Source organism: Aythya ferina (genome assembly GCF_964211825.1).
Source record: "Aythya ferina genome assembly, chromosome: 1".
Lineage (NCBI taxonomy): Eukaryota > Metazoa > Chordata > Aves > Anseriformes > Anatidae > Aythya > Aythya ferina.
The window spans coordinates 18787725-18814371 of NC_140296.1; the positions used below are offsets into that span (position 1 = coordinate 18787725).

General features: G+C 36.7%; 1 protein-coding gene across 8 annotated transcripts in view; it reads left to right on the top strand.

Annotated features, from left to right (window-relative positions):
• The window catches only part of ZMYM2 (zinc finger MYM-type containing 2), a 90702-nt gene that overhangs the window by 15667 nt on the left and 48388 nt on the right, over nucleotides 1–26647 (top strand). For 2 of the 8 annotated variants that reach the window (XM_084503522.1, XM_084503528.1), the window contains exons 3-7: nucleotides 3960–4081; nucleotides 5367–6226; nucleotides 11988–12273; nucleotides 15911–16076; nucleotides 16889–17101. In XM_084503522.1, coding sequence (XP_084359648.1) covers nucleotides 5377–6226; nucleotides 11988–12273; nucleotides 15911–16076; nucleotides 16889–17101 — 1515 coding nt within the window. In that variant the 5' untranslated portion in view covers nucleotides 3960–4081; nucleotides 5367–5376. The remainder of the gene's footprint in view (nucleotides 1–3959; nucleotides 4082–5366; nucleotides 6227–11987; nucleotides 12274–15910; nucleotides 16077–16888; nucleotides 17102–26647) is intronic. The other 6 variants (XM_084503525.1, XM_084503529.1, XM_084503526.1 and 3 more) reach the window with 5 other exon arrangements.

Here is a 26647-nt window from a genome sequence, read left to right on the forward strand (position 1 = left end):
TGTCTAGTGATGGATATAGGATTGTAATCTGTAATTATCTGGGTAATTATCGCCTTCTGTTTAAGTAATTGCTTGCAGATACGTAAATACAAAATTCCTGACTGTCTTTGGAAGTCGTAAGTGAATGTCATGCGGCCCTAGTGATTTGTTCTGAAAGTCTCTTCTGGTAGCACTTTGATAGGATGTTTTTCCTCTGACTTGACCCCTAGAAAGACAGCTTTGATGTGGTCTTCCCTGATCTTTTCCTTCACGAACATCAGTGCTAACACCTTATTCTGTGTTTTCTGCTGTGGTTCAGGTTTCTTGGGTACTTCTGTTCTGGAAAACTGTACTGTTGTACAAGAAGAGGTGTGTTAGGCAAACCTTTGCTCTGACATAGCTCAGTGGCCTGTCTTAAGCCATGCCTAGCACAAGGTAACGAATTGGACAATTGTGTGAGACTTCCCCCTAGTACAATTACAGCATCTTCTTATCTCAGAGACTTTTTGATAGTAGTCCTTATGGCTTTGGGGGTCGTTTTAGATTGGTTGTATGCTTAATATGGTGAGTTCTTAAATAGCCTTCATGCTGTCAAAAAGCTTTTTGTTCTTCTAGCTGCTCCATTTCATTTCCTTCTACTGGGTTCCTCATACTCTAGGTTGTTCTTCCTTTTGAAGAAAAGCAATGAAGTAACATTATTTCTTCATTCCCTTGGGAGTTTAAATGTGCTGTTCAGATAATTGCATCTTGACCATGTTGCATGGCTCAGAATTACCACGTGTTGTTTTTCCTTTTGTTGGTCTCCTAGCTGGTTGCAGTTGGCAGCATTGCATCTCCATTTCTGGTTTTTGTCTGCCCTTTTCCCATAGTCTACACAACAGTGCTTGAATTCTTCCATTCACTTCATGTCTGGCTGTTGCAGTCTTTCTTGTGCCTCTTATCTCACACGTGCCGTCAAGTGGAAGTGATTGATATTACGGCATTAATACGCTGTTTCTTCTATTTTGGGTATAGAATGTAAATGTTAGCACAGCACCTGTTGAGGTAAATAATTCAGTTAAGATCCTGTGGTTTTCCTAACAGAAAGTAGTATTCCTTCATGGGGGCAAATGAGTCATTCTGTTGTTGTTCCTGTGGTGTTTGTACCCAGGTAGAGCGCTACCCCTAGGATTTTATTCATCCATTCAGTGTTGAAGATCTCTTAGTTATGTGCTCTCTTTTCCTTTACAAAGTTTAGAAGCCTAGAAAGGAAAAACTTTCTTTTTTACCTTTCTAGGCTTCTAGCCTTCTATATGGAAGCACTTGCACATGCTGGTCTTGGTTTGGGTGTCTGTTTCAAGTGCTTTGATGTTGGTTTGGTGTGGTTTCAGTGATCACTTTTGATTGCTCTGACTTTGATCCAGGGCTGCATAACCATGGCTGTGTTCTTCCATACCTGTCACCTGCATCCCAACTGTTATCAAAGCCACCCAGTAAAGGCTTTTAAACTCCAGATTTTGGTTAGTTAATCACTTCTAGGTATACCCTCCTCCCATTCCAAAATTTCTTCAATTTCTAATAAATTTAAAACTATTTAATTATTCAACTGTGGAATTAAGACTTGGCTTATGAAGCATTGCCTGGCTCGCTGGCTTAAAAGCTGTCATATCTGTCACTTCTTTCTGGAGAAATGCCCAAATTTTGCCTTTTATTTCTTCAGCAATTAAGTCTTGAATGTAGCCACGGGATTGTAATTTATTTCAGCACGAACACTTCTATATGTGAGTGATGTAACCTAATTTAAAAGGAGGACATGCAAAACCTGGCTCAGGAAGGGCTGGTGTGTGTTGGTAGTGCCCGTGTTCCCATCCAGCTATAGTCGTGGTGCCTGTGCACTGCCACAAAGCCTTGAGCTCATGGCACAGCAGAATTGACTGCACACTGCCTGCAGACTAGGCCTCACCAGGCTCTCTGTTACTTTTTTTTTGTTTTTATTTTTTATCCTTCTCTATAGAGTCTTAACAGTTCATGCAGTCATCACTCTAATGAATCTTAGAGGTTTTTAGCAGTCATGCTTCTATGGTAGCAGTGGGAGATGCTTAACAAGTTACGGAGTGTGGAGTTTTTCCTGTTTTCCCATTCTAAGCCTATACTTTTCACCTGGTAGATTATTACTTTTTTGGTATTTTTCATTTAGAAATAATTGACCACAACATTGCCTGTGTAGTCTCTGAGTTTCTCCTCAGTATTGGCATTTTTAGAGCACTAGCTATCTCACTTTCCAAGTTTTTTAAAACTTTTTTTTGATTTTTTTTCTGAGTCTTGCAGAGTTAAAAGATGATATTTGTGAGGAAATACCTGCAGGTATTACTGTCCACAAACGATTAAGCTCGTAAGTTTTTCTTTCTTTTATGTCATACCAAATAGTACAGGTCACAAAACCCTTTAAAGAGCCTGTGTGGAAAAAACAAGTATGTTTAGGCAAAAAGATATCTTTCAGGCTATGTTATAATACATGGGCTTACCTTTGCAGTATATTATGTGCAAATCTATCTTTTTACTGAGCATCTTTACTTTGCTATTTACTGGAATAGCAAAGGTTTGAGTCAGACCTGAGGTGTAGTCTTGGCATATTCTCATTTCCTCTTCGCTCCCATCTGTTCAGGTATATGTAAAACTTTATTGAAAGCTTTTATATGCTTGATAGGCTTTTCTCCTTGTTGAGAAAGAAAATATATGAAATAAAACTGGGAAACTTAAAGAGTCAATGAACTGAATACATGCTTTTCAGCAAAAGCTTAGATGTAGGGAAATCTAACTTTTGAATTATTCAGCCCTAGAGGGAAAAAATGATAGGTAAAAGAGAATATTGGATTAAATTAATCTTCAGTGTAACTGACGGATTTCCAGGGAGGTACAAGCCAACTGCATTGATAATTTTTTTTTTGTAAGAAAACTCTTCATTGCAATTGAATGTTACCTTTATTACAGTTCAAATGCTCTTACATAATGGCATTTGGCTGTAAGGCTAACATATGAAGGAATTAAAAGGTGGTTGCCACTCTTCTAGGATTAATCTGGTTCACAGCTTTGCTGTTTGGATTCTGCTTTGCCAGCTTCAGCTAATGGACACGAGGGCTTGAATAACGCTGTACATGCTTAGAAGAATTTTTGTGCTTGGTTCCCTCAGGCCTCTTTGCTTTCTGGGGATTTTAAGGGCTGTCCTCAAACAGTATACAAGTTGATACTGCATTGTAAAAATGCTGCCAAGCTTGGTAAACCTAATGACTGTTGCAAAACTTGAGGAATAAATTCAGACTTGAGCTATGAACATTTTCAGTCCCTTGTAAATGGGCATATGTGTTAATATAAGCTATGGATGCCTGAACTTGTGCTCAGTACTACTGCAGTGCGTATATACAATTTGAAAATGATTAGCAATGTAGGGTTTGTATTGCACTGTAAGATTGATTTGCAGTATGCATTCTGTAATTTTCCTTTTGCCATGTCTGAATTTTAATGTTGTATATTCTGCTACAGGCATTGGGAAAGTTGACACCATAAAAAGCAAAGAAACTTATCAGTTATTTTGTCAATAGCTTGGTTTACTTGAACCATTTATTTCTTTTTATGTTCCTTTACAGATAGACTTCTTAATTCCAGCGTTTGATTATGTAATTGGAGCTGTGTCTGTCTGTTTCTTAAGAGACATACTTTTTTCATGTACCTATAAAACATCGAACCAAAGATTCTGGAAATGTAGCGCCATAGATTAGAAAATGTAGAATAAACAGTCCTGTTGCTGCTTTGCTCATGGCAATATTTGTCTAGACTAACATTCTCTGTTGGCTTGGAACAACAGTGCTAAAAGTCAGTTTTGAACTTAAACTGCAAATTCAGCTTAATGAACAGAGTTCATCAATGAATCAGAGCTCAGTACAAGAGGTCTGAGATGCAGAAACTGTTTGAGGTATCTAATATTTGTTTCAACCCTATTTCAGAAAACTGCTTTTGCAGAAGGCAGCAAGTTGATACAAGAAGTGCAGGTTCCTCACAAGAAAGGAAATAAAAGGTCTTGGAGCAACTTATTAAGGTAAAGAGATTGCAGTGGATTTCTGGATGGGTAAGTATTGATGAGTGGGATATTTCAACTTCCTCTATATGCCTTCCTTTTATAAAGGATTTATAAAAAAAAAAAAATCATGGAAAGCTACGTCTAGCTTTTCACAAAAGCTCAGTGATATCATGCATTAGTATATACTCTCAGACATGCTCTGTCATGTTATTTTTGTGTTTCTCATATATATCAAGATCACTTTGGTATACACATGTTTTTTACAGAGATCTTAATTCTTTTAACGCTTACTTGGAGTTACAGGTACAGAAATTAAATATCCAGGCTGCCTTTTATCAGTTTTGAACTCATGGTAAAATAGACAATTATAAACAGGAGATTCCCCAGACTGAACAATCACTAAATGCAAACAGAAACCCATGAGCAAAGTAGCTGTTGGGAGGGAGCCTGAAGAAACATTGCTTGCTGCTAGAGAGAAAGGAGATAAAAGCTGTTGAAAGCTGCAGTGGAACTTGAGGTAGTAAGTCAGGACCTCAGATGAGCCACCTCTGATAGTGGCTAGAAAGGAGTAGTTGCTGTGCACCCTCAGTAATGTGTCTATTCTCATTGTGTGCAGCAGTTCCATATCTCTTTTCCTTTTCTGCCCCTTACGCTGAGGCCTGTAATAAGCTCTGTGTGTATGGTGGTGGGGAAACATCAGTTGATTTTCAAAGTTGTTAATATGCAAAATGATTTTGCTTCTGCTTTTTTTTTTTTTTTTTTCTTTTTATTGGCTAGGCGCTTGTTTTGTGTTGATCTGGCTTCAGTCTTTTATTGTATAAATCTGTTAATGTTGTAACTTTGTAACATTTCTAATAGCAATGAAATTTAATAGGAATTTAAATTTTCTTTCTGCTTGTCTAGATCTTGATTTTGTTTTTGCAGTCTAGCAAAAACAGTGTTACGGGATCACTGTGTGTATGTGTGGGTGGAAGGAGTCCCTCAGGAGAGGGACCGAGAAATGAAGATTTTATAATAAATACCAACAAAAATTCAGTTTCTGGTGTGTGTGTGCATTTTCTGTTAAACATAACAGCATGTAGCTATTAGTGCGAGATCTTAGGAATGGCAGTATCTCTTGCTAGTACAGGATTAGAAAGTTAAGATACTCCGAAGAGCATAGATAAACTTTTTTTTTTCATTTGTGTGATCCCATATAGGAAGAAAACAAAGTAAAAGCTGAAACTATTAATGCTGTAGGTTTTTTTTTTTTTTTTTTTTAACTGTTACTGGAAAGTTATATCTTACTCTGAAGCTGGGTATGTTTTGTCTTGTTTTGTTTTTCCTCAAACAGCAGATCTGGAATGGACACAAGTTCTCTGGGAGGATTAGAACTGTCTGAACATACTCCTGGTCTACTAGGGAATACCGCCATGGCAGCTGGCCTTGCAAATGTAGGAAATACATTTGGAGGTCCACCTAGTTCTTTAGTTTCTAGACCTAGTAAATTCCAAAACTCGCCTATAGAAGATGATGATGATGTAGTTTTTATTGAACCTATACAACCTCCTCAAAATTCTACATCACTGATAACAGAACAAAGGAACACTGCGTTTACATCATCCAAAAATGATGAACTTCAAGGGGAAGATTGCAAAATGCTTCCTCCTCCAAAAGACTTAAATTCACAAAAGGGGAGCATAAGTGAAACTATTATTATTGATGATGAAGAAGATATTGAAACAAATCAAGGACAAGAGAAGAATGCTTCCAGTTTTAATGAGCGAAGACTTCCAGAGTGTAAAAATAGAACCAACGATATGGATTTCTCAGCTTCCAGTTTTTCAAGAAGTAAGGTAAATTCAGGAATAGGTGGTAGTGGTATAACCACAGAACCAGACTCTGAAATTCAGATTGCTAATGTTACCACATTAGAAACACGTGCTATGAGCTCTGTGAGTGATGGTCATTTAGAAAATACTGAAGGGCGTGACATGAACTTAATGATTACACATGTAACATCACTGCAGAATGCCAACTTGGGAGATGTTTCTAACGGACTGCAGTCAAGTAATTTTGGTGTTAATATGCAAACATACACCCCATCTTTAACTTCACAGACCAAGACTGGTGTAGGACCTTTCAATCCTGGTAGAATGAGTGTGGCTGGAGATGTATTTCAAAATGGAGAATCTGTGACTCATCATAATCCTGGTAAGTTATAATTCTGATTATTTCCTTCAAATCTGAAAATACATAATAGAATCTTTTCTTCTTTATTTTTTTTGGCAGTTGATCTGCTTTAGTTTTAGTTTAATTCTTGTGAAAGATCTTGGTTCTCTTCATCCCTATGACAACCTTATCTGTGACTCTAGAATAAAACATGCTTGATAACATGATATGTTGCGTAGGTACAGTATCCCAGTTTAGCAGGTAGTGATGCTTTTAGATGTCTTGAGATGTAAATATTTAAAGAGCAAAGTTTTCTTTATGACTTCAGTGTCCTTTAATTCACACAAAAAAGGTAAGTGTATCTATAGGACTTCTACACCTTTTTGTGTGGTTCTATAACAAGTATAATGCATCAAAATTATTTAAATAAGATTTATTTTACTGATCTGTTGTTGTGCCATCTGAATATAATTTGAAATGCAAAAAAAACAAATTTGAAAGTCTGATGTTATGTCAAAAGTAGTTAACTGTCATAATTCATTGCATACTGAGCAGTTCTCAGTATTTACAGTGCTTAACAAAATGGGATACAACTTGTAGTCTTTCATATTTCTCCAATAAGTTATACGCACATCATAATTGCTATTTTGTCACCTGTGGTAATATGCGTTTGTTTTATACACTATTAATTATGTTTATGAGTTGGCTGGTTTTGTTCTGTATCTCTGTAAATTACAGTATATTGTCTCTTGTTTTAGTGAGTAAACAGGTTTTGATAAAAAAAAAAAAAAATAACATGGGGCAGTTGTAAATTGTTTTCTTGAATTGCTATTCTATAGAACTTAAGCTTGCACATTTAAGCTTTTAACTTAAAATCTTTCAAGTTTGTATACTGATACTCCACTGGCCCATTGGGCTAGAAGTGGGAGTGAGGAGGGAGAATTACCACTTCTGCAAAAGATCTGGCTTCAGACTAGTCAGGGTCATCTTAAAAGGAAAATTTAAAACAATTAGAATCCAGATGCAAGAGGCACTTATTAGCAAGTTAAGAAATTGTGAATTAATATGCTGATACGGACTTCCTACCTACTTTTCAAGAAATATTTAAATCATATAGATCTTCAGTTTGGTGATAAATCACCAAATACACTTTTGCAAAAGTGTTAATATCTTCTGTGTTGTACTATGGAAATGCCAGTATTGAAACTAAACCTTTAAATCAGATGTTACATTGTGTTCTTTTTGTTGTATTCATCTTAAAACTAACTTCAAGATTTGACTTTTGAAGATGAAATTTGGGAAAGTTTTGTAGTTTGGATGTCTCACTGAGTAATTTAAAAATTCATCTTTGAAAACTAATACTCTCACTATTGATAGTTGATTCCTCAGACATGGGGTATGATTATTATGACACAGCAGATGGTCAAGTAGTTGTGGATGAGAACTTAAAGTTTTTGTAGTTTTTGTTACCTTAAAATAGTGTCCTGCCCCCCCCCCCCCCTTTTTTTTTTTTTTTTTTAGGGAAAGTACTTATTAAGAAAATTAGCATGTACTTTTCCTGAGAAAGGGTAGGAGTGATTTATTTCAAGGTGTGTAAATGCAGGATTTTATTTCTTATGCCTGTGGTCTCTGTATGTGAATATTTATAAAGAGTAGTAGGCTCAAAAGGAAACTGGAAAGGAAGGGCTGGCACAGGTAAAAAGGAAGGAGAAAAATGCAACGCGCGAGAGAAATGAGAAAAATGACCAGGAACATGGAAAAAAAGGAGAGAAGAGGGAAGACAGCTATAGTAGGAATGGCTTTTATTCAAGAAAAAGCCTGGAAAATGGTAGGTTTGGAGCATTTACAGTTTTTACATACTTACAGACATGTACAGGAAAGATTTTCAAGATACGTATTTCAATTTTATTTTTTTTTCCCAGAAGTTGCCTTCTTTTCTTCTAGGGACTGAGTGTGTGCTTGTCAGCAGAAGTATCAATGTGTGCAAATCCCTGACAGGAGGGTGCAGAGAGGCCGGAGCCAGGCTCTGCTCAGTGGTGCCCAGTGCCAGGACAGGAGGCCATGGGCACAGCCGGGCACCCAGGAGGCTCCCTCTGAGCACCAGGCAGCACTGCTGTGCTGGGCGGGTGACGGAGCCCTGGCACAGGCTGCCCAGAGAGGCTGTGGGGTCTCCTCCTTGGGGATCCCCAAAAGCCGCCTGGACGTGGGCCTGGGCAGCCTGCTCTGGGTGTCCCTGCCTGGGCAGGGGTGGCACGAGATGGGCTCCTGAGGTCTCTTCCAACCTCAGCCATTCTGTGATTTTGTGATTTTTGTTTGCTTCCTGTATGGAGGATTTGAAGTCTTGAAGATGAAAACCAAGAGCATTATTTTTCCTGATCCTTATTAGCAAAGGAACAAGGACATGTGACATCTACATATTAGAAAAATAGTAGATCAAATTTATTGCTAATGAGGGTCCTCAAAAAAACACTGTATGTGGTGACAAATGCACTATAGGTTGTTTGGAAGATTTCTTCTGGATTAGTGTTAGTCTGTTTCCCTGAGCTAAGTGCCTCCACTATGTGAGAAGAGGTAGGTAAATAACAGAGAACTTTGTGTCCCACACGTTAATTCGGATCCTAATGTCCCCAGTAAAGACTATAGTATATATTTCATATCCTTCTAGGATGAAATTTGGATTCCATTCAGAGAAACAGAACTTTGTTTTTGTGGATCAAAACTGCTCCAGAAACAGAACCAACACAGCAAGTTGAGGGCTGCAGTTTAGAATCATCCTTATCTGAACCAGTGCAGAGGTAGTTGAGTATGTTTCAAGAGCTGCGTACCTCTACAAAGCTTTGTAACTACTTTCCCCTTCACCCCTGCCCCAAGTTGTGCCGATAGAGTTTCTTCTGCTTTCTAAAATAAATAAATAAATAGAAATTTAAAGGCATTTCATTGAGCCTTTTTTCTTTCAAGATGGCTCTACAGATGAACGTATTGGGTGTGAGTGAGGGTAAGGAGTAATTTTATTGCAATTTAGAGCAGGAACAAATGAAGAAGAATGGGAACACCCTGAACAGCCATTATAGTTAAGAAATTGAACATGAAACTGTACGGTCTCATAAACGTGACCATTAGAGGAGAGAGCTGCAGATAGAAACCTGAAGGATGAAGACATAAGGGCAATGGGGCATGGAAACTGATCAGGAATCAGGTAGGGAAGTGTGACGCTTCTCAGTTCAAGGACATGAAAGATTTTAGAGGTCTTTTGTAGAGCATGCAAAGTGGAGGAGGAAACGTGGTTAAAATGAAACGTGAGGAAAAGTCACAAGACAAAAATGTTACGTATGAAGGAGTGATATGGAAAAAGTGAAAGTAAGAAAAGAGAAAGCAATAAGATACCTGTTCTTGTGACATGCTTGTGGAAGGAGGAATGCAACAAGATGTCAACTAGGGGAGGCCTTTTGAAGGGTAAGATAATAAGCAAATACTAAAATCATCTTAAAGAGGTACTAGGAAATCATGATTAAAAGTTTCAAACCCAAATGGGCCTAGCAAGCTTATGTTTTGGTGAGTGGAAGTTGAGTGCTTACTAGAACTACAAGCACATGTAATTTTACAGCACATGCTACGTGTTCCTGATAGAGGAGATACAAACTACGTGCTCCCACCTGAAACCTCTTTCTATGAGGAGGATCTGAAAATATTGTGAGGTATTAAGGTGCTGTCAGGATATAATCAGCTGTCTGAGGTAGTTCACGTAACAGTATAGAAAAATTTGAAGAGCGCACTCAGGTGAATTTTACCTTGAGCACTGTGCTAGCATAACTTAGATAGTCAGTGTAAAGACTTGTGCTTTAAAAAGTAAACATGTTTAATGGTTTAAAGAGGAATGTGTTTTGTTCTCTTTCCGTTCCCTCTTCTCCCCACCTCTTTGTTGTAGCCCCTTCTCTTTACCCTCAAGCATTGCAACAAGTTGATTTCCAACTTGTATTACCTGTCTGAGAAATAAGACAGCCTTGACAGCTGCAAAGTCACGCTGGGAAGTGATCTTCCACTTGTTCAAGAATGTCTGCTTGTTGCTGTAATGAGTTCTTGAAAGTTTGTCGCAATTTTTTTAAAGCTATGCAGTAAAATAACTTTAATAAAACCCTTTGTGAAAAAAATACTTCAAAAAATAGAAGACACCTTCTCATACAGTTTAATGAATGATTACGGACTGAGATAATGTCCCTTAATTACAAGCTATGGGCAGTTACTAGAGTCTGTAGGTTAAGGTTTTGTTGTCTGAAGTTGTAGGATTTGAAATAATTTTTGTTATTTCATTGTCAATACTAGTTTAATAACATTGCAGGAACATACTGAAGTAGGACATTAAAGTAGTTGCTGCAGTAGGACATTAAAGGCTTCAGACTTTTTATTTATCTACATTTATTTACAGTAAATTCAGTGTAAACTTAAAAATAGTAGCACAACTACTACCAAATACAGTTGTAGCTATGAGGTGAAATAGTATGCAGTTGTGAAATATTATTGTAAATGTTTGGAGTAACAGGCTTGAAAGGTAAGTCCCAAGTGCTTTGATGGTACTTGGGATAGCTGATACATGCTTTTGGAAATGTGTGAAATGGTTTGTTGTAGTGGAAAGAAGTTTTTATTCAGGTTTTCTTTCATTCTTACATAATGTATCACTCTTGGCATCCTTCAGAAGCTAAAAGTTCCTGAATTGTGGTGGCAATTATTTAAAATGAAAGTTTACATTTCCAACAAAAAGCCTAGAAATTCGATTTTATTGAAGGGCTGTATTGTTTGTTTTCTTTTTCATTAGAACTGTATTTTCTGGTCCAAACCAGGTTATTGAACATGTAATCTAACAGACGCATGTGATGTTTCTAGATGCATTGCTTTTTCAATAGCAAATTTTACTTAAGTTCTTGTTATGCAAGTTGTTCTGCAAAATGTTATGCCATAAAAGATTGGCTAAATGTGACATGGTTCCGTAGTAGTCTATTGTACAAAAATGCAAGTAGAGGGCTAATCAGGTCTGGAGCAAAAGGACATGGAATTGTGAATGTAATGTAGACTCATTTTTTAGGTGCATTGGTTTCTTCTGAGGAAGATGTGAAACAGTCACGACTTTGCCATCTCGTAGATTAAGTGGTACTCACTGCATTGAAAAGGTTAAAAACAAACTCCTGAAATAACCAGTGACGTAGATGCAGATCCCAGATGTGGACCCACTCTGCTTGGCTTTGCAGCACAGTTCTCTTGTCTGGAGACAAGACTAAAAGACAAGTAGGGGGGAACCCCAAATCTAGGACTTATACCTGAGGCTAAACACATCAGTTGCTAAAAGCTTGCTTTAGTACAAAATAACTAATGAAATTCCTAACGTTTCATGGTTTTATAGATACATTTGAAAAGTTTGTATCTCAAACGTTGGTTTTGAAATTCCATGTTCTCTGTTGGTCTCTCTTTTTAATTGCAGTTGGTAATTGCAGTTTTGTTTGTCTGGAGATACAATTACCAGTTTGCAAACACAGTGCAAGTGAATTGAGGTCTTCAAAACCTGCTTCAAGGTGTAGAATGGGACCATCCTGAGACTTAATGGGTGTTCTGAAGCTTTCTGCAACAGTGGAGAGTGGTACAATGAAAGTGCATTTTATTTTAAACTTCAAATTCTAAAATACTGTTTATCTTCTGTTGTCAGTTCCAATAAGAAAAAAATCTATGGATATTATTCTCTCTATATATAATGTACATGTTTGTTCACTTAACCTTTCTTTCTTTTTTTTTTTTTTTTTTTTTTTTTCACCTGAAGATTCTTGGATATCCCAGTCAGCTTCATTCCCTAGGAATCAGAAGCAACCAGGTGTGGATTCTTTGTCACCAGTAGCATCACTTCCTAAACAGATTTTCCAGCCTTCTGCTCAGCAGCAGCCTTCTAAACAGGTTAAAGTCACATGTGCAAACTGCAAAAAGCCTTTACAAAAGGGACAGACTGCGTATCAGCGGAAAGGATCAGCTCACCTTTTTTGTTCTACTACCTGCCTCTCATCATTCTCACACAAACCCACTCCAAAGAAACTTTGTGTTATGTGCAGAAAGTAAGGGATTTTTTTATTTTGTTTCATATTAGCAGCTAAATCCAGTAATACTTGAGATTCTCATGCATTTATGAGAATCGCTCTATTAATGATATAAAATCTGTCTATTCAAGTGCTTTATATAGTGTCAGTTTAATGTTTGGAAATGAATTCACTGTGTACACTGTAACAAAACAAGTCTATCAGTGCTCAAGTTCAGAGTAGGGCAGATTTTCTATGAAAGGTAAAATCCGAAAATTGCATATCTTTTTTTAAGACGAGGTGTCTAGTTGTATACCATGCCAAGATAGATTCCTTAGATACAGTATTCTTCATTTAAAAAGTGGACCTTATGTTAACATAAAAAGCTTTCATTTTGATAGCAAAAGATATAAAATCAAGACATCTAAAATGGAGTAGGAACTGAAAGCAGCTGGAGCTCATGGGAGTTCTTCCACTGTTGGTAGTCTGGAGGGAAGAGGTGCTTTGGGCTTGTCCCATAGAATAGGTGCAACTATGGCAGCATTGGAAGTTGAAAATAACTTGAGCAGATAGTAGAAGAGAAATAAGCATACTTTTAAGAGGCTTACTCTGAATTATTGGGTAGGTTTGACTTGTAATTTTTCATTATTTCCAAAACTTAAAATTGCCAAAGAAATACCTTCCATGATATCACTCTTATAGTGTTAGGTGTACAAACTAGCTATGCTATCTTGTTTTTTTCGGCATACTGATAACTGAGGTATTTGGTTTTCTTGTGTGTGAGTGTTTTTTTTTTTTCCAGAAAAGTCCCTCAGTCTAATACACCCTGCACTGACACTAATTAGATGATGAATTCTTACTGAACCAAAAAAAAAATACCTTGCGCTAAGGACTGCCTTTATTAATGCATGTTTTGGAGAGGATTATTTCTGCTTAATCACAGATTTAAGCTAGTAAAAGTTTTACATTAATATGCAATGAGGTGGATGAATGGCTTGTATCCAGATCTCTCTTTTTTTTCTTTCTCTTGAGACTCGGTAAAATTAAACTATAGAAAGTATTTATATCCTGCATTTTCTTACCTTGGTACACTGTAAATATCTCAAATCTACCATGTTAGCTCTTCTTAAACATGCATAAAACCTCAAATTCCCTCAACCCTTTACCTCTGTAGTGCTAGTTAAGAGCACTCTGTACTCTTTCTGTCAGTTTGTATGCCTGTTTCTTTTTATTAGAAGTGATCTGGCATGGTAAATGCTCCACTAGCTGTATCATATGTGAAGATGAAGATTAATATTTTTTTTTCTGACTGAAATCTTGAAAGCTTATGGATAAATCAATGCTTTTCTTATAACTGTGTCTTTGGATGTGCTTGCCAGTGAGTTTTAAGTGGATACATACAAATGAAAATGATGAGAAAGTATTTCTAGCTTCATTGCTTATAAAATAGTTTGTATAGTGTTTGATTTCTAGAGAACATCTGTGAAGTCATCTTCAGACTGTTTTTGAGGTGATGTTGATCTTCACTCTTCCATTAGCATTCAGCTGCTCATAGATGGAAGATGGAACATGAACTAAATGGTTCCTCACTAGTATGGCTTTATTATGAAGGCCAATCTTACCCAGCTTTTTTGCTTTATTGCTGAGTTTTTGCTAGCCCATTGTAGCAAACCAGGTACTCTGTTCTGAATTTGCGTTTGCGTTCCTTTCCTACTAATGCAGAAATGGTATTATCAGATTGCAGTTTAGTGAAAGAATATGGCAACTCTAGCAAAATGTAGGAGATGTGGAATGTAGACTGGAGCAATGATAGTAGTTGGTATGTCACAGGTGACTTTCAGAGGTAATGCTCAATTTTATCTTCAAATGTGTAGAGTAAGTGGAAAATGTGAAGCTTAAGATAACTTGAAGAAAAAATAGATATATAGATACACACTGTCATCGGAAATAAAGCTTCTACATTTTTTATTGTAAATCTTTTTTAAAATAACACTCTATAGAAATAAACCCTTTTGAAACTAGATAAATAGCATAGGAATGTTAGTAAGAAGAAAAGTGTAAGAAATGCCTGGCATTCTCCTTAGTGTTTATAAAACTCAAATTTTATTGACTTTGTTACTTCTTTTTGACCTTAGACTCCTACGCTTTGAAAATTACAAGTGTTTGTAAGTCCTTATGGAATCCAGCCAGAAACTGTAAGCTGCTCAGGGCAGGAGCTCTGCCTTTGTTTTGCAGATCAGAAATGATAGCAGTCCCAAGCCTAAATCCCTTCTATCTTGCCAAAAGGCAAGCCAAAATCTGCTGACTTTCCTTTGATGGGATACAGGCTTGCAAATGTTAATAATATACAGGGGTGGTACAAGTTTATTTTTGTAGAGTCATCAAATGACTTTGTTTGGAAGGGACCTTAAAGGTCACCCAGTCCCAACCCCCTGCCGTGGGCAGGGACACCTCACACCAGACCAGGCTGCCCAAAGCCCCATCCAGCCTGGCCTTGAGCACCTCCAGGGATGGGGCATCCACAGCTTCCCTGGGCAGCCTGTGCCAGGGCCTCACCACCATCTGAAGAATTTCCTCCTGTTTAGGGACCATACAGCATTTTCCCACTCATCCTAGTTTCAGAGCTCCGATGTATGAGTGTCTGGGAGATGTCTTTTCCAGCTGATGATCGATCATAATATCAGTGAAGAGCCAGAGTTGTCCAATCAGTTTTTTATTTATTCTGTCTAATAGCACTTCCTGGATGTTGACTATTTATTTACTTAATAGGCAGACAGGGAGACTTCTATTTCTTCTCCTTAGTGCTTTTAATTTACGGCCTATGATAGTTTGGGATTGAGTGAAACCACCAGTGAGATGGTCTTACAAATTTGGAAGACCTGAATCCAAGGGCTGACTGATGAGTGTGGTGGTAGCTATCTTCAGTTTCCTCTGTGTGCAGCACTCAGTTGAAGATCAGAGAAGTTTAGAAAGTTTGATCAGGAAAGTTAAAGTTTCCACTTCAGTGGAAAAAGAAGAGGATTTGCTCTACTTCTAATTAATTTTATTGGTTGTTACTTGTCAGGTTTTATGCATTAGGTTGCTTATATCCTAATTCTTCGTGGGCAGCTATGTTAACTGTTAAGGTGCTTTGGGACATTAATGGTGTTAACATTTAAAATAGTGATAAAACTAGGTTTTATAGTGGTGTAGTTCTAATAATTTTGATTACATTTATAAATACGAGAAAACAACCTTCTCTATTATATGTAGCTCTGAATTTCTTGTATGAAATTTAAGAACAGCTTTTGTGTGAAGTTGCCAAAGAGCTAGTTTAAATTCACCATATTCATTTTTGGTTTAAGATTAAGTACCAGTTGTGGCAAGCTCAATGATGCATTAGTTACCTAGTTCTAGAATGATGTAATAAAAAAAATAAATAAATAACACCAGGTGGGGGGTGGAGGGGAATATGTTTTTATACAGGAAACATTGTATTTGGAGTGCTGACATTAGTCATAGAAAAATTTATTAAACTTAGTGTTTGACATGTGACTAACAATTCTACACCCACAAAGCTGTTTTGAAATATGAAATACAAGCATTTAAAGGAAGAATGCATGTTACAAGCTGTAAAGTGTTCTTGTTTAAATATATAATTATACACATACACTCTAGATGTTTTTTTCTATTTCAGAGATATAACAACAATGAAAGGTACCATTGTTGCTCAAGTTGATTCAAGTGAGTCTTTCCAGGAGTTTTGCAGTACATCGTGTCTATCATTCTATGAAGATAAACAGAATCCCTCAAAAGGAGCTTTGAATAAATCAAGATGCACTATCTGTGGTAAACTAACTGAGGTCTGGTTGATTTTGTTTTTTCCATCTTGTTCTCCTTAATGAAAATAGAATAATCTTGGTTTATAAATATTCTAAGAGAACTGAAAAAAAAAGGAAATTTAAAATGATGCAGCATTTTATGTACACTGAGATAGGCTTAATATACATGAAGAGCAAATAAAGAAAGAAATGATTTAAGAGAGAAAAATTACTCTTGTTGACTTTATTAGACTTCTAAGAAAGTGCCTTTGCTGATATTTTTGTAGCTACTGTCAAGAATTTTGTTGAGCATTGCTTCTTGTAATTATAACATGGATCTCCTGAGCAGAAAAATTACCATTAAAAAGTCACAATTTACATAATTAGTTTTTACTGTATGTTTTGAAATATTACACCAACATTTTGAGATGCATACCATATACTTCATTCTAAATTCTCATTAATGTATTTCCTCTTGATGCCATTACTGGGGACACTATAGTTCAGGCTAATGTACACATTTTTTGGTATGTGTGTGTCTGGACAGTCTTTGCATGTTTATTTTGTACAGTTGCATAAATTGACCTTCTGTTCTAGTACCCAATTATTACATCCTTCCCTGTGTTCTTGGCTTCTAGGCTGCAAGAACAAATGGGTCCAAGATTTTGCTTATAACTTTGGAAACAGAAGAAATTTCTATACTACATGATTTGTCCTTGAATTACTCAGCTAGTAAAATGGCTGGTGTTTTTTATATAGTTTTGTGTTTGAATGCAAGATTTTTGACTTCTCTAGTAGTCTTAGGCAAGTTGGTATTTTTGTGGTGATGGAATGCTTTTATTCTTATTTTTCAGATTCGTCATGAAGTTAGCTTTAAAAATATGACTCATAAGCTGTGCAGTGACCACTGCTTCAATAGATACAGGATGGCAAATGGTTTAATAATGAATTGCTGTGAGCATTGTGGGGAGTATTTACCCAGTAAAGGAGCTGGAAACAATATTCTTACTATTGATGGTCAGCAGAAGAGATTCTGCTGTCAGAACTGCGTTGGTGAATACAAGCAGGTAATTATTTCTTAATCTATAAATTAAATAAGCATTAATACTCTTTAAATTTATCCTCTTACTCATAATGTGGTTTTATTCTTTATTAGAAGTCTTAAGTAACAAAGACTTCTAAAAATATGGCGTTAATGCAAGTGTGGGCAAACTAACCCAAATGGGCCTTTTATGATTGTTTTTTTTTTGTTGTTGTTACTGTAATAACAATACTTATTGGTTATGAACCAAATATCATTGCAATTAACATTTCTGTTAATAATTTCTTTTTTTTAATGGGTGCATCATTTGTAATGGGTACATCATTTAGGAGTATGGTAAAATCAAGACTGACACACAAGTTTACTGGTTCATAAGTGATAACTTTTTTGGATTTAGAAGCTCACTTTTACACAATTAAAACATCCAAACATACACAGGATGTGTAGGTAGGACATTGCTGTGAGAATATGCTTACACGTTGCCTATGTACCTGTACTATGTCTTTTCACTGTACAGCATATGATTTTGAAAATGATAGTTACTTTCATTCTTTCATGTCTTAAATTTTGTGTTTTTGTGTTCTTTACTTGGTTTGGGTTCTATTTATTCTTAACATTGTTAAGATACTAATACTCGTTGTGGTTCAAAATGGTTCCAAATCAAGAATCTGATGGCGGGTAGTGATGCACTTTACATAGTACTATTCATTCCTAATGCTGGTTGGAAGGTTTAAACATTAATCACAGTATTTATGCTATGATAACAATTTCATAGTTGTGAAATGTTAAATGTTTTGGGAAATGAGCAATTTGGGGATTTTGTTAGTTTTATTGTTTGGTCCACATTGCTTTGAGTTTTCAGGGATAGTGTTATGAAATGCAAAATCACTATTTTACTAGCAAGGAATTTCCTTGCTTTTTTTTTTTTTTTGTTGCCCCAGTGCTGAATATTGCTTTGGGTTCTTCCTTCATCTCTTTCCATTTTTGAGAAACCAATGACTTAAGAGAAAAAGGGAGCCCAGCACTGAATGTTTATATAAGTTTCTTAATGTTAACATTATTTTTGTTTGTTTTTTCTCTTTGGACATTCAGTTTTGCTACTTTTGGGGTTGGCTGTTCTTGTGTATATGCAATGTGCAAAGAGCAATTCTGGAAACGTGCATATGTAAATAGCGTAACTGAAAACATAACTTAAGCGTTGTTCTTTTGTCACAGCGAAACCAAAAGGGACAGGATAGGTTTCCAAGATACTAAAAACATAGGCATGCCCAGAAGCCATGGCAAGACTTGAAGAAACGTTGAATACTGTCTCTCGAAGAAACAAAAAGGCATGAGATTAACTTTGAACTTGAGACATTCCCACACAACCAGTATAACATGCACTGCATATGGAATTAAGAAATGAACATGGAATTTTGAGAGGTTGAATGATAAATCTGTACTTAACTCTCATTACAGACTGTACTCTATTTGTTTAGATATTTCTGTATTTTGTGTTTAGATATGTACTTGAGAAAGGTATGGGTAGCAAGTTGTATATGCTAGTTTGATTTGGGGGAGAGGAGCAGTTTGCAGTACCAGGAAATCTTCATAAATAGTAAGTGGATGTTGTACATTATTGTGCGGATCCTTAAGAGAACCTTTCAAATTGAGAAACATGCATTGTTTTGGTGTATTCAGTTCTGATAGCAGTTTGCAGTTTTTATTCAAACAAGTTTTTTGGAAATATTTGGTACTGGGGAACTGTAATAGGCTGTGAGAAGCTTAACTCTAGTGCTCATGGGCATCTAGTTTGGACTGGTGATTAAATGTAATTCATAGCTGGCAGATTTCAAATGTTCCTGGAGTTCTGTGGGTTTGGGGAGTATTTTTGATATTAAGAGAACTATAAAATTAGGAGCTTTTTTAGTGTATGTTGTTGTAGGTGTCAAAGTTGCTCAGGGTACAATTATTTCAGAGTAACTAGTTGTCTAGCAAGATTTATTCAGATTTGAACTTGCATTTTCATTAAGGTTTTTGAACCGAACATATTCAAGGAATTCTATTTTTGAAAAGAAGTTTAGACTTTGGAAAATGTCACTGGTAAATCATTGGGCAACAATTGGTAAATCACAGGTTGCTTTATTCAGTAGTAACAATGTTTTCTTGGAAATCTTTGATTCAGATCTGGCTGTTAAAGGAGAACTAGTGAAGGAGACAATACGGGAGACTTTACATGCTGAAATAAACACACGGGAGCCAATAATACAGGAAAAGTTGATGTGTCATTTGATTACAACATTGTGTTGTGCAACTGATTACCATGTGTGACATAACAGTTTTAGCAAATGTTTTCTTACAAAAAATTGTAAAATAAATAGGTCTTACTGGTACGAGCTTTGTATTAAGCAGTTTATTTTGTAAATGTCATAAGCTTATCACTATACATTTGTAGTAGTAAGTAATAAATGAAAACTGATTTTTATTACTTGTACCTATCTATATACTTCATCCGTATTTTTTAAATAAATATTACGCTGATTTGAACAATTAATTTTCATTAACTTATCATGGACATTTTTTCTTCCTGGAATGAGAAATGAAAATTGTGCACAATAAAAATTACTGTGGCTCTTGGAATGGCCACCGAGCGCAAATAATCCACTGTTGATGAAGGGTTTCTTTCCTCTGCTCTAGACTGCATTGGTGGGAGGCAGGGAAATAAGCAAGTGTTATGGGATATGGGTGTGCATGGGGAGTAGGCCTTCTTCTGAAGTGCCTAAGTCACACTTGAAAGTGATGGATGCACATAGCTTTCTATGGACTATTTTCAGAACCTGCTCTAAAACTGAGACAAATGATCCTGAATATTATGTCCTGTGTTCTGCTTTCCTAATGGTTGTTCGTTCTTATCTACAACTGATACAATTACAGAGCTTAAATTTGTCATAGTAAAAGAAACTTATGAAAGATAAATAGACTAATAAATTGTTAGAATTTAAGAAAAAAAATCTACATAGGCGTAGCCTCTGAAGAAAAAAATTAGTTATCCTGATAGTACAACAGCCATTCATCAAGACAGCTAAGTGCAAATGAAGCTCTTAAAAAATGAGAAAATAACATTAAAACCTTCCTCCAAAACCAAAGTCATTGTGACAGTTCAGATAAAAAGATATCAGAAGAAAATTCATACAAGAAGTAGGTATTTTTAAACCTGAAGGTGACTACTACTTCTAGATTGTAAATTCTTTACCTATTGCACGGCAGTTCGAAATCTTCACATCTAAGGGGGCAAGAAGGACTTGAAGAATGATGCTGAATAAAAGAAGTAAAGAAAACACAACTCTAGAGGTGAATTAGGTAGTCATGTCTTTGTCACATACCATATTGCCTATGTAATTTTGGAAATCCTAGAATATTTTGATTTCTTTGTGTAGGCATCTCATAATTAAAATGAGAATTTACACATAAAAAAACAGTATATATGCAACAAATTGAAAGAAACCCCATGTATGCCTGCCATGAAGATATTATCCAAAGCAGCTACAACCATCATTTCAAAGTTTTTGCTCCACTTAATATTGGATATTTTCCATATCCACAAAACTAGCCGATTTCCTTTTCAAGGCAGTTACGATGTTTGTTGTACCCTGGTTGGGTACAATGAGCTGGGTACATTCCTGACAACCTTGTTTGAAGGATCAAGTGAATGTGACTTGACTTGTGCTACCAGCCATAAGTTTTAATTTTCAGCTCTTCAACTAAGATAAGGCTGAGTCTGGTTGTGTCTTCTTCTATAGATAAGTCTTTGAACTGTTTTGCCTACTGGCCTGATCAGTCCACAGTTTTCTTGATTCTGGCATGAAACGTGTTTAACACTTGACTAGTTGAATTTTTTTTTTTATGCTTCACCTTTTTTGTCTTTTTTGATTCCTCAACAAAATAATTGCTAGAATGTCCTTGACCTTGATTCCTTTGGGTTCTTCTTAAAAGCAATGGTCTTCATGTGCCGTCAAAAAAGAAACGGCTAGAGCTCCTTCCCTTTAATGATTTCTTAATAGTTTTGGAATGAAGTTGAATACCAGGTGAATGCAAACCAAATGGGTATTTTCCTGGTTGGAGAGGATGCTGCAGTGTCTTTTCATCTAGTGTTAATTTTCCTTCTGCACTTAAAAAAAAAAAAAAAAAAAAAAAAAAAAGTGGTGGCATCACTGTCCCTGGGGGTGTTCAAGGAAAGGTTGGACGTGGTGCCTGGGGACATGGTTTAGTGGGTGATGTTGGTGGTAGGGGGATGGTTGGACCAGATGATCTTGGAGGTTTCTTCCAACTTTAATAATTCTGTGATTCTAATTATTCTATGAAAAAGGCCATTTGGTTGTCTTCCTTGATTAGATGAAGACTCCTTGAATGTCCTTCAAGACTAACAAGGCTATGCCATCCCTACAAACTCTTTGCTCACAGACAGGCAATAGAAAAAGCCCAACATAGGCAGCTGTGACTCAAATGTGATGTTTCACATTCTACTCCTTGCTTAGCAATTTCTTTTGTGAAATTGCGTTTTTGCCTGGGTGCAGAGGTTTAGGAACCTTTGTTGTATACGATGACATGCATGTGAGTTCTGCAATTTAGGGTTACTATTTATAGAGCTTGGATTTACTCTCACAAGAAGTATCTTATCTACTAGTATAAATTCATACAGAATGCTGTGCTAGAATGTCTTATTGCATGATGCTTCAGTGGAAGTGTTCAGGGTTTTTAACTTGTCCCATGCAGTGTCTGTTCTTTCCCTGTGCTCTTGTTATTAAGATGAATCTGTCCTATTTTCTTTTTTTTTTGGTAGTACAATTAGCTATGAAATCTCCTGCTTCCTGCAGTAGTTACTGCTTTTTAAACTCTTTGCAAGTGTCTGTGTTTCAATAAACACAGCTGATAAAAGCAGTAACTGTGAGGTCTGAGCAGCCTCTTTAAAAAAAAAAAAAAAAAAAAAAAGTCAGTATTTCTAATATTTCAATTTAAATTTTTATTTCTGGTCTCTCCAAAGAGACAGTGTTGAGGTTTCAGCCAGTTCAACTGAACTGTGATTTGATAACAGAACTTCTTCCTCATGTAGTAAACTACTGCTGTCTTACTTCACGTACTATGTCTTAGTACCAGACTAAGACAGTCCACTTCCTTTCATTCTTGATCTGTATGGGGTGAGGTTTCTCTTTGAAGCCTCTTAATATTTATACCTCCAGTTTCTCGTGTCTCAGATGCAAACCAAATCCCTCTAGAAATAAGTAAATCTTATTTACTTGAGTTTCTGGAACCATTTATTTTACCATTTCTGCTTTTTTTTTTTTTTTTCCCCACATGTAGAACCTGTTGCTCTCCAATTAAAAAAATAAACAAACCCTTACAACTATATAACCAGGCTACTGAAGCACCAGAGTTGTTAGTAGTAACTGTTAGGGATATTCCCATTCTGTCTCACTCCTATTTTAGTAGATAGAATGAGGTAGGTTCATCAGAAATGTTAAAACAGCCATGTACTTCTGAAGAAAAATACTTAAGGCATAATTGTGAGGTGTAATCTGTATGGGAGCACAGGAAGTGGTTATGAAGAGGAAGCAAGGAGGGGATATGAGTAGGTATTGGAGTTGACATAGATGTAACCACGTCAGTGCACTGCTGCACCTCGAATGATTGGAGGTAGAGGGGAAAAAACAAAAGGCAAAATAAACATGAAACGGAAGGAAAAAGTTTTATATAGTTAGAGTAACCTTTATGAGGTAAGGGAAGAAGGGATTCTTAATCTCTTCCTTCCTTAAATTCATGAAGATAAATGTCTGGGGAGTGGGAATGAAACTGGCAAGAAGAGGGAGCACTGGAAGTTGGAGATGCCAGAGGAAAGTTAGTGGACGTGTTAATGATTTGGTTGTTTGTGTAGTTCAGCTGAAACACCAATTACTTGGTGTTCAAGAACCACAAAAGCAGCTATTAAGAGCCTTTGCTCTTAAGACATGGGCAAATGCTTTTGACGCATCACTAATCTTAACCTTAAGTTGGAGCAGGGAAGAGTTTATTCTTCGGGTTAGAGACGGTATGGGTGTGGTATTTCAGAAGGCTCAATAAATAATATGGTTTCTTCTTTCTTTGCTGTTACAGATTCTGCTGACATCTGGTTCTTTTCTTAGACGTGTGTTGCTTCTGGATCCATCTGGACCATCCTTCTTTCAAATAAATCTGAAACAGTTTAGCTGCTGCTTGCTTGATTGCCTTTCTAGTGCATCTTCGTTACTGTAGAATTCCATGTAGTGAATACCTCTGCTTTTCTACTTCCAGAAATTTTCCATTTTCTTTCTCATTTACCTTTCTGTTTGAACACAGGTTGTCTGTGTGTCTGTCAGTGAATATTTTCTGGAAGTTTTCCCTATTTTTATCTTATTTCTAATTCTAAACTGTTACTCTGTAAAGATAGTGGAGAGAAGCTTTTGCCTGGATCGAGAAGTATGTACAGGTCTCTTATGTGGACTGTATAAGTTGAATTGCAAGGGACTTCCTCCAGCTCTAAACAGATCTTTGGGCTGCTGTATAGCATTGTAGCAATCAGCTGGTCTCATGTTCTTAATCAACTGGTCTTTGTATGGGAGAGATTGTAGCAAGAATGCTCTTAGGCTGCAGATGTGTCCTTCGTCCTTTTGAAGGAACGTGAAAGAGGCCATACTGCTCTTCTCAGTGGCGAATAAAAGCTAGTAATGCAGGTGCCTAGATCTTAGGCACTAATAGCTTCATTAAGATATTCCTGCAACTGGAAGGTTCAAGAAAGGAGACCGTAATAAGTTCTAGTTTGCAAACAGAAGTGAACATTATTTCTGAAGTACCATGGATTTGTAGTATTGGTCTGATACTTGTTTTGGGGCTTGATCTTTATTCTTAGTTATGGTATGTACAAGAAGAGCTCCAGACTTCAGCTTTCATCATACCTTCAGTAGACACCTTTGCTAATAATGACATGAGCAAATTCCTCAGAAAGCCTCCAAATGAATTTCCTCTTATTTCTAGGAATTTGGATTTCTGTTGCCACAGTACCATTATTTCTGGAATATATCTAATTCTACTGTTTTGTCTTGTGTCTTGATAGCCATTTTTGTAGTTGGCAGTTGGAGTTTAATACTATCGTAGCAGACAGAATGAAGACTTGAAATGTATGCTGAATTAATGACTCCTAAGAATTGAAGTATTTTATCGTATTTCTATTGTTAGTTACTTACCATGAGAAGTAGACCTGATTTATAGGATTAAGCCTGTTATAGGGTTTAAAAATGTCACGAAAGGGTGAGTGATTTTGGAATCAAGTGGAAGAAGACAAGAATGTTCAGGCTTCCACTTTTGCTTTGGACTTCATGCTTTGGAAGAAGTCAAATATGAATGTGTTCTAACTAAAATTAGGTCATCTCAGTGCAGAATCTAGGAGGAGGAGTAAGGGAAATGTAGTCAGACATTAAGCTTCCCCTCATCAGAGGGTATTATGCTGTTGTTTTCTATAAATTTTGCCTGTAGATTAACTTTTTTTTTTGGTATTAGTAACCTAATTGGTGCTATTTCTGCTATAGTGATAGCTATTCCAGCTATCACTGGAACAGGCTCCCCAGGGAAGTGGTCACTGCACCGAGCCTGTCTGAATTTAAGAAGAGATTGGACTGTGCACTTAGTCACATGGTCTGAACTTTTGGGTAGACCTGTGCGGTGTCAAGAGTTGGACTTGATGATCCTTAAGGGTCCCTTCCAACTCAGGATATTCTATGATTCTGTGATTCTATTTGCTAATTCTATAGCAGTATTTTTCTTTAAATTTTCTTAAAATTGCAGGCCATAAATGTACTCATAGTGTCATAGGACTCTGCAAAATCTCTTAGGGATAGGCTGGAGATAAAGGATTTTGAATTTTCAAGAAGAGGTGTATGGAAGGAAAATGTTGGATATTTTCTCTTGCTAGTTGGTTCTGAGCTCATTCCATCTTTGAAGCTCTGGAACTGAAGCAGAGACTAGTTTAAAATGTGCATGCTTTTGTCTGTAATCATTCTTGTTTACTCTTGAAGTATCATGGAGAGTACAAGTATCGTGGAGAGTGCAAGTCAGTCTTTCATCTGGAATGGAAGTGTGACTGCCGAACAAGCATCTATGGAAAAAAAGATTTGGGTGTCCATATGGATGACAAGATGAACAGGAGTTAGCAGTGTGCCCTTGCAGCAAAGATGTCTAAGTTGGAGGGCACCTCTAGTTGTGTCCACTGCCCTGCTCAAGCAGGCCACTTGGAGCCAGCTTGTCAAAGACCATATCCATTTGGGATTTCAGTATCTTGAAGGATGAAGACTCCACAAGCCTCTCTAGACAACCTGTTGCTGTATTAGCAAGAGGGTAGTCATCAGGTCAAGGGAGAGGAAGGTTTTTTTTCCTTCTGTTCTGTACTCCAGAAACTGATGGTGGAGCAAGATATGCAGTTTTGGATCAACCTAGATGAAAAAGATTGACAGAATAAAGTAAGTCTGGTGGAGAGCTACCAAGATGTTTCGGAAGACAGAAGCACATGGCATGGGAGGACAGGCTTGGGTAAGATTAGTTTGGTTAGCCTTGGGAGGCTAAAGGGAGATCTAGGGGATTATATGGAGGTTGGAGTTGGAATGTTCATGGAAGTGCATAGTGGGAGGTTGAAAAGCAACAGTCACAATTTGAAAACACAAAGGATTTGATTACATGCAAGTTTTTTTTTTTTAATTTTTTATTTTATTTTTTAAATTTGTGGCAGTGGTGAAATACTCAGAGGTTGTCCAGAGAGGTTTTGGAATGCCCATCCTTGGACATACTCAAATTTGACAAGAACTGGGCAGCCAGCTCTGGGGACTCCATCTGGAGATGGAGGTTGGACTTGACCTTTGGAGGTCTGTTCATGATGCTGTGTTTCTGGAATGAAGCAATGATGTTTAAAATAAAATCATGAAGTCTTGTGTTTTGTGTTTCCTTCCCTCTTAGTCAATAATGAAGATTTTGGTATTCCTTGTTTCATTTTTCTTTCTACCAGTAAAGTTTTTTTGTCTCATGACTATGATACATTAACAGCATTGACACAGCTTTACATTTTTCTTCTTTTTCTTTTTTCTGAACACATTTTTCCTTATGAAGAGTTAAAATATTCAAGTTGAACTAAAAAGAAAAATCTTACGTAGTAAGAGAATGAAAACAACTACTGGTTCAGAGCAGGAATTGCAATGCCTGCAGTGTATGTAGGTGGGCATACAGGGAACAGTAAGAACAGGATGGGTGTATTTATGATATTTTGTCCTAAATGATGTTGTTTTTTTTTACTTCTGATTTTAGATCGAGGGATCACTTAAAACTTGAATAACTTTCCATTCACTTTTTAAAATGAATCTGAGTGCTTCTGCAGTTAGCACACGTACAGTGTTAACATCCATGACACTCTTCAGTAAGAAGTTCTGCTGACCTTGTTAGGTGAAGAACAACCTCCTTCTGTTTGTGTTACTATTGTTCTGTTGAGCTTCATATGACTTCCTGTAGTTCTCATCTTGGACAAGACAGCAGCTGAGTCGTA